This window comes from Thrips palmi, unplaced genomic scaffold, assembly GCF_012932325.1.
Source record: "Thrips palmi isolate BJ-2018 unplaced genomic scaffold, TpBJ-2018v1 HiC_scaffold_2, whole genome shotgun sequence".
Lineage (NCBI taxonomy): Eukaryota > Metazoa > Arthropoda > Insecta > Thysanoptera > Thripidae > Thrips > Thrips palmi.
The window spans coordinates 12,332,316-12,345,366 of record NW_023144629.1 but is presented as its reverse complement, the minus strand read 5'-3'; the positions used below and the strand labels follow the sequence as shown (position 1 = coordinate 12,345,366).

The following is a 13,051-nucleotide window of genomic DNA, read 5'->3' as shown; positions in this document are numbered from 1 at the left end:
TCAGGATCTGTCGGGACTTCGACTATCCGGGACCTGGAAGTGCTTAAAATACATCTTTTCGCACACTCCTGCATTTACGACCCTTTAGTAAAATTGTCCGTTTTGCCATCAAGGGGGGAGGGGGGGGGGTCTAGCGAAAATCTTGCCATTTTCAAAATGAACCCCACTGTCATAATTTGTTGGGAATATGAAATCATACTTCAAAGAGACTAAGATTTGATTTTTGAAGGCATATGCTAGGTCTTGAACCCAGTCGAATTGTCTTTTTTGGACTGTTTTGGCTTTATTTAGCCGTATCTTGAACAATCCTCTTGCGCATACTATTTTGACGTAAAAGGCTTATCTTCACATTTTGCACTTCTTCGATTCATTTTAAAAAGATTCCAGCATGCCTAGTTCAAAATTTCCATTATATTAGTAATCACATGCTTTTTTCATCTAAGAAGTCACTAAAACTTGTCTATTTTGTACATTGTTGATCAATTTAAGTGAAATGCATGCTTTAGAAGCTTGCCAATGATAATGTAATGGACATTTTCAGTTGTGCATGCTGGGATCTTTTAAAAATGAATCGAAGAAGTGAAAAATATCCAGGTCAACCTTTTACGACAAAATAGTATGCGCAAGGAGATTTTTTTGGCTGAAAATCCATTAAAATCTGTCACCAAACTTTAAACGCCCTTTTCTCCGAAGACATTTTTTTAACATTTGAATGGTCCTGTGCGCATACAGTTTGAAGTATCGTCAATGATATTTTTTCCACTGACTCAGTAGGTTATTGCGAGGAAACGCAAGTGACAGTTTTTGTATATTCCACCCAGAAGTATGGTTTTGGATATCGGTTTTTACAAAAAAAGGGAAAATCTTTGGTTTTTGAAAAATATCAAAATTGAAAAGTTGGTATTTTGCTATCAGTGCCGGAAACTAAAATCTGTCACTTGCGTTTGTTCTTTGGACTTAGACGAACAAAAAAATATGTCGGTCAGGTCAATAACCCAAAATGGGAAACGCACAGGAATTTTTTAACAAACACTTAAAAAATTATAAAAAAGCCTGTATCTCAGGAACCGCTTGATATTATGGGATGGGATTTTGGGTGAAATAGTTTATCATCAAGAGTAAGATTTTGACAGAAAATAAGAAGTTTTGGACCAGCAGTTTCTGAGATCATTTTTTCACCTGTCCCTGGCCTTAACATTGTCATGTTTACAGGTGGCTGCTGACCAACCAGATCCTGCCATGGTCGCTGACCAACTAGATCATGCCCTGGTCGCTGATCAACTAGATCATGCCATGGTCGCTGACCAACCAGATAATGCCATGGTCGCTGACTAACTAGATCCTGCCATGGTCGCCGAAGAAGTTGTTCAGGCAGAACAGGTGGTTGCTCCCTCGGTAAGAGAGTTCACCCATCTTCAACTATTTTGCTCCAATTTACATGGTGACATTAATTTTTCCTCTTGCTTTTTTTGCAGAATCCAAAAGATGAATCTGACGACAATGACTACGGAAACTATGACCTTTACCACCATTGGGAGTTGGAAATGCCAAATGAACCACCAGAAGACCCTGCTTCAGTGGTGAGCTTTAGTTAGAACGGCATGGCAGTAAAGAAGTTTCTCTTATTATTAATTTCTGCTCTTCCTTCCAGGTTGTGAAGCAGGAACCAACTGAGGTGATCACCTTGTCTGATGTAAGTTTTAATTGACAATACTGAAGTGATGTGCAATTTTGTTAAACATATTTTTTTAAATTTTAAAATTTGTTTTGTTTGCAGAGTCCATTGAGGCAGCAACACTTGCCTCTCAATAATTTTGGGTTTACTCCTCCGTTGAAGAGAGGACGTTTCAATGACTCAGGGGCTATTCCACGAGTTCAAGCTCAAGCTTCTCCTGTGGTTAGTATCAGTGACTTTTCAAATTACTGAAGTAGAAAAGTTTTATTTTCTTCTCAACTTATATTTTGCTTTTGCTTGTAGGTTGTAAAGCAGGAAAAATAAGATGCACCAGAGTCTGCCTACAGGTGCAGGCTTTGTTTTAGTCAGTTAGGAGCTGATTTTCAAGAAGAGGCTCAACCTGGTGGTTCCCGGGAACAAACTTTGTCATCCCTGATTTCCGTTAACACCCGTGTCATGAGGGATTTATTAAAACAGTTCAAGTCCACTTGAACCCCATGGTATTTACATTATTGCCTACTTCTGTAAGTTGTTTGTTTGGTTTTAAGTACTAGGAGCTGATAGGCAACCTCTTTTTGTCATTGTTAGTTCCAAGTTGTGTGCTAAATGTGGGTTAAATGCATAGTCTCGTACACTGTCAGAAAATTCCGAAAAAAATGCAAAAATCATGGAGATTTTCCGAAACTCCTGCATGGAGCTCTCCATAAATGCAAATTCTGGGCTTTCTCCGAAAAATTTCGGAATTTTGAACAAAAATGCATGCTTCACTATCACAAAAACACGAAAAAAAGGTTTGCAACCAGTTAAAATTTGAGGGAAAGGTGAACCCCTACTTCTTGAGCTCAGTTTTCATAATATTAAGGGAAAGCTACAGGATGTAAGTCAAATGAGCTTGAATGAGACTGTCCCTTCTTTGACCATTTCAGACCAAAAAATGCTTCAGCAAAGTCCTCTTTAATATGTCTGAGAAAAGACTTGCATTTTACCTCCCATCTGGACCCAAGGAATGCTCTGAAGAACATCTGTTTAAGCCCTGAGTAAATCTCTCCGAAAAAAAATGGAAAATGAATAGAGTCTCCATGAACGTGATTATAGGGTTTTTCTCCATAAAATTTCGGAGCTAATTTCTAACAGTGTAACTCCCGCAAGTTACTTTTGTTTGTTTTTGTAAGACTTTGTGGGTCATGTCTGCTAGATTTCATAGGATTTTACATTACCTCTTTTTGTCATTGTGTTAGTTCCAAGTTGTGTGCTAAATGTGTAGACATAACGGAACCAAATTTTGTCCTGATTATGATAACATAATTGCCTACAGATTAAAAACTCGTTCGGAGGAGAACCCGAGTCCTAACCGAGGTTTCTGGGGAGGTTTTTACTAACTTTATAAAACTTGTTAGAACTTAGAGGTTTTTCCTTTGGTTCTAAATAATCCTGGTGAGTCTCATAGCCTTCGTGCGAGGGGTCGGCAACTCATATATTACTTCGTACGCGGTGGCTATATTGCCTGTATATTATCACTCGCGCTGCTCGCTGGGGGCTCCGCCCCCAGACCCCCGCATGTGTGGGGCACGTACCGAAGTATTTTTAGTAAGTCCGTGGTGACCAAAGGAAAATTTTCTTATGAAGTAACTGTACTGCTTTTTGGAAGGGTCTATTTAACTGCTTTTGACCATTAATTTTTAAGGTACTATTACTGCCCAATTAGATAGCTTGTATTGTATTGGCTACAGTGGCAGTCAACGGCATTCAAGGTCCGGAAAATATTGAAGACTGCTTTGACAAGAATAAGATCTGTGTTCATTATGGTCTATGTGACCGAAGGCCAAACTAATGGGCCTCTTTTGCGTCTTTCATTTCTGATTTCTACAGATTTCTCCGGCCAGGTTTAAGACGCAATATGTTACATGGCTTTTACTGCTTGGAAACGGTTGTATTTTGTTCAGTTTAGGCCCATTTCATCGTTTTGAAGATGTTGCCGGTGACGGGAACCCGATTGCGGCACAGTTTCGGAAATGTCACGACCAGACCTCCCGATGGGGCGAATAAAAATTTTTAATCGGTCGGTCCCCTTTTTTGAAGATTGAGTCGATTTTGTTGAATTTAGGCCTATTAAATCGTTTTTTGAGGATGTTGCCAGTGACGGAGACCCGATTGCGGCACAGTTTCGGAAATGTCTCGACCAGACCTACCGATGGGGTGAATAAAAATTTTTAGTCGGTCGGTCCCCTTTTTTGAAGATAGAGTAGATTTTGTTGAATTTAGGCCTATTTAATCGTTTTTAAGGATGTTGCCGGTGACGGAGACCCGATTGCGGCCCAGTTTCGGAAATGTCTCGAGCAGACCTACCGATGGGGCGCATAAAAATTTTTAGTCGGTCGGTCCCCTTTTTTAGGGGTTCCGACGAAGGAGGACCCCTATTGCCCGGGACGGCTCAGATTCTTTCTTCCGCCGACGCAAATCTAAAAATGGTTCCCGCCAAATTACTCCTTATCATAAAAAAATGAAAATTGCTGAAAATTTCGAAAATTTATCGTAAGAATTTAACGTAAACGACAAAAACATAAATTTGCAACAATGAAGCACCCTTATCCCTTCACATTTTCCAGAAACGTTTCAAAGACAAAATGTGCTACTCCCCAAAACTAAGCATCCTGCCTCATCAAAGTGACAAAAAATCATGTCTGTTCTGACAAAATAGTTAAAACATGAAAAAAAGTCACCATGGCAACGACACGATGTCATCGTACCAACTGTCAAAATTTAAAGTCGCCGATAAAAAGAAATCAAAACGCCGTGAAATTCGAAAATGCCAATGCTAACGCATTGCACGGTGTCCCGACATTGGAACATCTTTGAAGTCTGTCAGTAAAAAGTTCGTAGCAAAAAAGACGCAATAAATTAATTGTCGGGGGTTGGCAACAATTTTCTCGGCGTCTGCGCCCTTTCGAAAATCGCGAGGCTGAAAAAACGAGTAGTCGCGCATTGAAACTGCCCCTCCATTGTTGCTGAGGTTGAATTGTTTGGCTTGCTTTTAAAGGTTGCGGTTCTCTTGTGATGTTTTCCTCAATTCTGTAACCAGCACGACGTTGGTTTGACGAACTTTATAAACTCGGGAGAGGTGGTTTCGAAACGCGGATGACTTTAGTTTGACGATCATGAGCCCTGTAAATTGCGAGATCGCGAGATGGACTGAGATGGTCATTGTGTTAACTGAATCAGGTTTGGGGATGTAAAAATGCCGGTAGGATTCCAAGTTACGTAAATAACGGTAAAATTAACGTAATTAACGTTTAGACGACAGACTTCAAATTTATTTCCACAACCGGAACACCGTGCAATGCGTTAGCATTGGAATTTTTGAAGATTGAGTGGATTTTGTTGAATTTAGGCCTATTTAATCGTTTTTGAAGATGTTGCTGGTGACGGGGACCCGATTGCGGCACAGTTTCGGAAATGTCTCGACCAGGCCTACCGATGGGGCGAATAAAAATTTTTAGTCGGTCGGTCCCCTTTTTTGAAGATTGAGTGGATTTTATTGAATTTAGGCCTATTAAATCGTTTTTGAGGATGTTGCCGGTGACGGGGACCCGATTGCGGCACAGTTTCGAAAATGTCTCGACCAGACCTACCGATGGGGCGAATAAAAATTTTCAGTCGGTCGGTCCCCTTTTTTGAAGATTGAGTGGATTTTGTTGAATTTGGGCCTATTTTATCGTTTTTGAGGATGTTGCCGGTGACGGGGACCCGATTGCGGCACAGTTTCGGAAATGTCTCGACCAGACCTACCGATGGGGCGAATAAAAATTTTCAGTCGGTCGGTCCCCTTTTTTGAAGATTGAGTGGGTTTTTTGAATTTAGGCCTATTTAATCGTTTTTGAGGATGTTGCCGGTGACGGGGACCCGATTGCGGCCCAGTTTCGGAAATGTCTCGACCAGACCTACCGATGGGGCGAATAAAAATTTTCAGTCGGTCGGTCCCCTTTTTTGAAGATTGAGTGGATTTTGTTGAATTTGGGCCTATTTTATCGTTTTTGAGGATGTTGCCGGTGACGGCGACCCGATTGCGGCACAGTTTCGGAAATGTCCCGACCAGACCTACCGATGGGGCGAATAAAAATTTTCAGTCGGTCGGTCCCCGTTTTTGAAGATTGAGTGGGTTTTTTTGAATTTAGGCCTATTTAATCGTTTTTGAGGGTGTTGCCGGTGACGGGGACCCGATTGCGGCACAGTTTCGGAAATGTCTCGACCAGACCTACCGATAGGGCGAATAAAAATTTTCAGTCGGTCGGTCCCCTTTTTTGAAGATTGAGTGGATTTTGTTGAATTTAGGCCTATTTATTCGTTTTTTGAGGATGTTGCCAGTGACGGAGACCGGATTGCGGCACAGATTCGGAAATGTCTCGACCAGACCTACCGATGGGGCGAATAAAAATTTCTAGTCGGTCGGTCCCCTTTTTTGAAGATTGAGTAGGTTTGCTCGGAAACGGTGAGAAATTTGTTCCCCTTTTTTGTAGATAAAGTAGGTTTTCTCGGAAACGGTAAGGAATTTTCGACTTTTGGGATTTTTCCCAATTTTCCCATTAAATTTGGAATCGAATGGAAAAAACCGCAAGTCTCTACGACCACTCCTTCACCCCAAACATTTCTATGAGTCAGTGAGTCAGTCAGTGAGTCAGTCGGATTGGGGCTTTATAGGTTCTTGATACTCGCGCTGCTCGCTGGGGGCTCCGCCCCCAGACCCCCGCATGTGTGGAGCGCGTGCCGAAGTATTTTCAGTAAGTCCGTGGTGAGCAAAGGCAAATTTTCTAAGGAAGTAAATGTCCTGCTTCTTTGGAAGCTCTATTTAACCGCTTTTGACCATATAATAAGGCTACTTTTACTGCCCAAATAGATAGCTTGTATTGCATTGGCTACTGTGGCAGTCAATGGGTGCATACAAGGTCCGGAAAATATTGAAGACTGCTTTGACAAGGATAGAGGTGAAAGGAAAAAAACCTTAAGTCTCTACGACCACTCCTCGACCCCAAACATTTCTTTGAGTGAGTAAGTGAGTGAGTCAGTCAGTCAGTCGGATTGGGGCTATATAGATTCTTGAAGATGATTGCCCAATTGCCGGTGGCGGGGTCCCGATTACGGCACAGCTTCGGAAATTCTCGACCAGACCTACCGATGGGGCGAATAAATTTTTTTAGTCATTCGGTCCCCTTTTTGGAAGATTGAGTAGCTTTGCTCGGAAACAGTGAGAAATTTTCAACTTTTGAGATTTTTCCCAATTTTCCCATTAAATTTGGAATCGAATAAGAAAACCCGCAGGTCTTTACGACCACTCCTTGACCCCCAACATTTCTACGAGTGAGTGAGTCAGTGAGTCAGTCAGTCGGATTGGGGCTATATGGGTCCTTGATTGATGAGTGAGGGAGTCAGTCAGTCGGATTTTGGGGCTTTATAGGTTCTTGATGACAATTGATGATTGATTTTGAGTATGTTGCCGGTGACGGGGACCCGATTGCGGCACAGTTTCTGAAATGTCTCGACTTGACCTACCGATTGGGCGAATTAAAATTTTTAGTCGGTCGGTCCCCTTTTTTGAAGATTGAGTGGACTTAGTTAAATTTAGGCCTATTTAATCGTTTTTGAGGATGTTGCCGGTGACGAGGACCCGATTGCGGCACAGTTTCAGAAATGTCTCGACCAGACCTACCGATGGGGCGAATTAAAATTTTTAGTCGATCGGTCCCCTTTTTTGAAGATTGAGTGGACTTTGTTAAATTTAGGCCTATTTAATCGTTTTTGAGGATGTTGCCGGTGACGGGAACCCGATTGCGGCACAGTTTCGGAAATGTCTCGACCAGACCTACCGATGGGGCGAATAAAAATTTTTACTCGGTCGGTCCCCTTTTTTGAAGATTGAGTGGGTTTTGTTGAATTTAGGCCTATTTAATCGTTTTTTGAGGATGTTGCCAGTGACGGAGACCCGATTGCGGCACAGTTTCGGAAATGTCTCGACCAGACCTATCGATGGGGCGAATAAAAATTTTTAGTCGGTTGGTCCCCCTTTTTGAAGATTGAGTGAGTTTTGTTGAATTTAGGCCTATTTAATCGTTTTTTGAGGATGTTGCCAGTGACGGAGACCCGATTGCGGCACAGTTTCGGAAATGTCTCGACCAGACCTACCGATGGGGCGAATAAAAATTTTTAGTCGGTCGGTCCCCTTTTTTGAAGATTGAGTGGGTTTTGTTGAATTTAGGCCTATTTAATCGGTTTTTGAGGATGTTGCCAGTGACGGAGACCCGATTGCGGCACAGTTTCGGAAATGTCTCGACCAGACCTACCGATAGGGCGAATAAAAATTTTTAGTCGGTCGGTCCCTTTTTTGAAGATTGAGTAGGTTTGCTCGGAAACGGTGAGGAATTTGTTCCCCTTTTTGGCCCGTCCCGTTTATTTTTTGTAAAAAAATGACGGAGGGACGGGCATATAGTATGATGCATGCTGTGCGTCCGTTCGTTCGTTCGTTCGTTCGTCCGTTCGTTCGTTCGTCCGAGGACTTCCCGTGGTCCGATCTTGACCAAATTTGGTATGCAGCCTCCTTGGGTGACCCTAAGAACCGCCCGGTGGCAGCAAATCCGATCCGAGCCCCGGGGGCGCTGCTGCAGGTGCATCATGGTCTACATGGGGTCGAGGAGGATCTCGGCAACGGATGCAGCTAGGAGGGCATGTAGGGGTATTTTTGGAATCGGGGCGACGAGAGAAAACCAATGGTGCCAGTTTCGAGCAAATCGGAGAAGTTCGGACCCGGGTTCAAATCCCAGCGGGGTATTTTTGGAACATTCTTTTTTTTTCGAGTTTTTGCATTGTTTCCGATGTTTTTGAGGGTGCTGATGACGAAAACGACATTTATTTTAACCCCAGACTCAGATTTAATTCCCGTCAGGGTCAAACATAGGAGAAATTCGTACGTTTCTGAATGTACGGGACGGGCCAAAGTTGCCGATGTATATCGCTACTTTTCCTGTTATTTGTAGATAAAGTAGGTTTTCTCGGAAACGGTGAGGAATTTTCAACTTTTGGGATTTTTCCCAATTTTCCCATAAAATTTGGAATCGAATGGAAAAAACCGCAAGTCTCTACGACCACTCCTTCACCCCAAACATTTCTATGAGTGAGTGAGTCAGTGAGTGAGTCAGTCGGATTGGGGCTTTATAGGTTCTTGATATTACTTGCATATTACCCCAATTCCGCCTCTATAATACCTCTTTATTACTTTATGTTACTTTTTATTACTATATATTACACATATATTACCTATATTACTGATAATATACGTACCGTGAAACGGGGTAACTTCGGACACTTTTGATAGGTTTTTTTGAAATTGTGAAAGTTGTGGTGATGTCATGGACTTGAGGGTTAAAATTTATCATCTACCCACCTTTAGCTTCGTTTTGGCGCTTATATCAATTATCTGCACCTCACCGTTTTTACAGTGGAGGGTCCGAAGCAGTGTCCGAAATTACCCCGTGTTTTGGGGTAATTTCGGACACCCCTGGAAAAAACGACTTTTCGTTCTGATTTTGGTCCCAAAATCGATCACTGTCTCTTTCTAAAGTGCCAATATGATTATACGAGAAATTCGTAAGGGTTGAGATGTAAAGGTAAGGTAGGGGTGGTCATACATAATTTGAAGTCATGTAATTGCATTCATATGTAGTTTGATTTCAGGAATAGTGAGTGGAACTAGTAAAGCCATTTAGAACGCTTCTATTTTTAAATTTTTGACCGATTAGCTTTCATAGGCAACTCGGGCCTTACTTTATTACGCGAAAAGTGAATCTTAAATCTTTCTCTACAAGATTACATACGATCACATACATGCATATGAAAGGCAAGTAGTCGTGTCGTATGTACGGTTAGGAAGATACAGGGGCTCAGTGGAAAGCTTTGCATTTCAATTGTAGTGAACCGGCGAGCTATGCAGCCATTCGCCAAGGGCAACTCTCATGTCACATGAAAGAAAATTAATCGCAAAACAGTCGTTGACACTAAGGTAGGACATGCACATAAAACTAAGTATGAAAGATGTAGCTTTGCCCCATTGTTATGAAATTCGAAGTTTACAAAGCAACCGCTGTAAAGGTGCTACCACAATGCTCTCATACTTAAGCCATGTCATAGTTAGCATCTCATAGTTAGTGAGATATGGGCCTTTTGAGCAGGGTAGAGTGTTCTGAACTGTCGTCAGATTGATCTTAGTGATGAAATTAATTAATTTTAAGTTATTTCACGCGAATCGTCGTCTTGGTTAATAAATAAGGACAGAAATACGGGGACTACTTCGCCCCGCGCAACGCGGAACCCACAGCATGAGACATTTTACACGTGTAAACACTTTTCTGACGAACTCAAGGCAAGAAAATTAGGAAATTATCATCATCAAACTGTTCACTGTGACTCAATTTCATCAACATTTCGACTAAAATGCAAGAGAACCATGGATTATACAGATAGCAGACAGCCGCGGCGCGGACTACCTTCCCGGCGACGAAGTTCCGTCACCGGCCGAGAGAGGGCGTTGTTGAAGAGCGCGAGAAGGCGTCGGCTGCGATTGTTTGTCAACAACGTTTAAATGCCAACCGTCGTGCGTGGCTGCAGCGTTCACTGAAAACGTAATGGTCGGACACATCGCCAAATTATGGCGTGACAAAAAGTCACGCCAAAAATTGGCGTGACATGAAATTCACGTCAAAAAATGGCGTGACATGTGAGTCACACCCTCATTTGGCGTGAATGACAACGCGTTTTATGAGAAAAGTCACGCCAAAAAGCGGCATGACAAGAAATTCGCGCCAGAAATTGGCGTGAATTTTAGAGTCACGCCGATTTTTGGCGTGACTTTTCTGTCATGCCGTTTAATGGCGTGACACTTAATTCACGCCCCTGCAGCGGCACGAAGTCACGTCAATAGATTTTCAGTGTTTGTTTGCAAACAAGATTTAAATGTAAATCGTCGTGCGCGGCTTGTGGAGAGTGAATACATTGGCGTGACATGGGGGTGATAAAGAAGCACTGCCCGAGGAGATGCTCTAGCAATAGTGAGTAAGATGAGAACTTGTGTGCAAGAGGAAATAAGCTTCAAATTTGGTGTCCCTTTCGATGAGTGTCAGTTCATTTTAGACGCACCTTCATTACCCTTTTTTCTGGTAGCTTATTTCCCCTTGGTCATGTGGGTTCTTGATGGCGATAACGTTAACTTCACTTTGACAATCTCTTTTGCAGGATGGAGGACAGAAGCCAAAGCCAAGCGTGTCTCGCTCTTGTGCTTGTTGGAAGGTCGAAGGAGGCTGGTGCTCTCAAAGAGCAGACCTCATAATCCAAGGAGGTGGTGGGTTAGGCCCACACTGGAGCATCACGATGACATGGGGCCCTGGTGCACAATTATCCCCATAATGAAAGAGCAGGACCCGGAGATGTTCTACAGCATGTTTCGGATGACACCTGAGGCTTTTGACAGGTTGCTAGTTTTGATCGAGCCACACGTCACCAAAAAAGCCTGGCGTAAGGTAATCCCTCCGGGTGAGAGGCTTGCCATCACACTGAGGTAAGAACCCTTGGAACCATGCTTCTATTACATTCTGCACCACAATCTCATCCTTTAACATTCTGCAGGTACCTTGCAACTGGCCAGACTTTCACGCAGCTGATGCACTATTTTCTGGTTAGTGAAGAGACAATATCAAAAATAGTATTTGAGACTACAAGTGTGATATGGACTGTCTTGGAGCCACTTGTTTTTGAAACCCCAACACAGGTAAGGGAATTCAACTGTAAAGACAAAAGTATCGTGCCCACATTTCACAATGTTCAAGTTCTTCAGATTTAAACTGTTTTTTTTTTTACCTTTGTTGCAGGAAGCTTGGCTCCGGGTTGCATCAGAGTATGAAGCAATGTGGCAAGTGCCACATTGCATTGGAGGAGTTGATGGAAAACACATTCGCTTGCAGGTAGTTTATCAGGAATTTCTAGTTTCACTGAAAAAGTACGATATACTTGCATGTATATCACATGTAACACAGGATTTTGTTCCATTTGTCACAGCAACCGGCTCGAAGTGGGTCCAAAAACTTTAATTATAAAGGTTTCCACAGTATAATCCTGATGGTGGTAGCAGATGCAAAATCCAAGATTTTGATAGCAGATGCTGGTGCAAGTGGGAGAAGAGGGGATGGGAATGTGTTTCACCGCTCTTCCCTGGGCCGGAGAATGAGGCGCAAAGCACTGAACATTCCCCCACCTTGCCCAGTGGAGGGAATGGAATTGGAAAGTACCCCATTCTTCATGGTTGGAGATGCTGCCTTTGGGAGGAGTGTCAACATGGTGACTCCTTTCAAAGGCAAATTCCTACCCCCAGCGGAAAGGATTTTCAACTATCGCATATCCCGTGCCAGAAAAAATGTGGAGAACACCTTCGGAATAATGAGGAAAAGATATGAAGTTCTGGACAGGCCCATGCAAACAGACGTTGTTTCCTCAACCTCCACTGTCCTCGCTTGCTGTGCCCTTCACAACTATCATTTGCAAGATGTCAAGAGTGTGCCGCCGAAGAGCAAGAGGGAAGTTCGTGGAGAGTATTGTGATCAGATTGGTGAAAATGGTGAAGTAATTTATGGCAGATATAGCAATGAGGATCCAGTGAAGGAAAGAGAAATCCTGGAAAGGTTGAGGGGTGAAGTTGCTGAAGCTGGAGAGGATACTGATGTAAGCAAAGAAGAATTTATCGAGAGCTTGGTGACCTACTTTGTAGAAAATCCGTTGCCCTGGCAACTTCAGTCAGCATATATGTTATGAATCAATCAGTGATCCAATTGCATGATGCTCCAGTTTGGTAGCAATTCTAACTTCAGCCCTCTTGACACAATTTTACATCATTGTGCTGAAATACTTGATACTTGTGATGAAATAAAAACAATTATTATGGAAATCTATTTGTCATTTTAATAACTTGAATAAATAAATTTATGAGGGACTAGCTATCACATAATAAATAAATTCAAGAGGACAACAATGAATTCAATACGAACCATTCCTAACAATATTATAAGGGAACTATCACCCACTTCACAAACATGAATAAAGCTTCTTCGTACAGATAGCTAAGTTAAATGCAATTAATGCAAAATTAACAAAAATAAGAAATTGAGCTACTTAAAATATTTTGAATATCTCATAACATCTTATAGAATGCATTGTCAAGTAAATAAATATACGGCATAAAACATGCCTTCACACATTAAGTAATAAATAGTGTAGCTTCTAACATTGGCTAAACAACTGAAAATAAATATATGACATATAACATGCATTCACACATTAAATAATAAC

The 13,051-nt window shown here is 42.1% G+C and overlaps 1 protein-coding gene across 1 annotated transcript; it reads left to right on the top strand.

Moving 5' to 3' along the window:
* The first annotated feature begins 10,699 nt into the window (after window positions 1-10,699).
* Window positions 10,700-12,517, top strand: LOC117647750 (protein ALP1-like). Its single transcript, XM_034389647.1, has 4 exons — window positions 10,700-11,270; window positions 11,339-11,480; window positions 11,581-11,673; window positions 11,768-12,517. The coding sequence occupies exons 1-4, from the start codon at window positions 10,774-10,776 to the stop codon at window positions 12,515-12,517; spliced, it is 1,482 nt and encodes a 493-aa protein (XP_034245538.1). The 5' UTR covers window positions 10,700-10,773.
* The last annotated feature ends 534 nt before the right edge of the window (window positions 12,518-13,051 follow it).

What these genes read in the sequence shown, in the direction of transcription:
- LOC117647750 (XM_034389647.1), top strand. Translation starts at nt 10,774, where the DNA reads ATGAGAACTTGTGTGCAAGAGGAAATAAGCTTCAAATTTGGTGTCCCT. An exon ending in TTTTTGAAACCCCAACACAG is followed by an intron (nt 11,481 to 11,580) that starts GTAAGGGAATTC and finishes CCTTTGTTGCAG; the next exon opens with GAAGCTTGGCTCCGGGTTGC. An exon ending in GAAAACACATTCGCTTGCAG is followed by an intron (nt 11,674 to 11,767) that starts GTAGTTTATCAG and finishes CATTTGTCACAG; the next exon opens with CAACCGGCTCGAAGTGGGTC.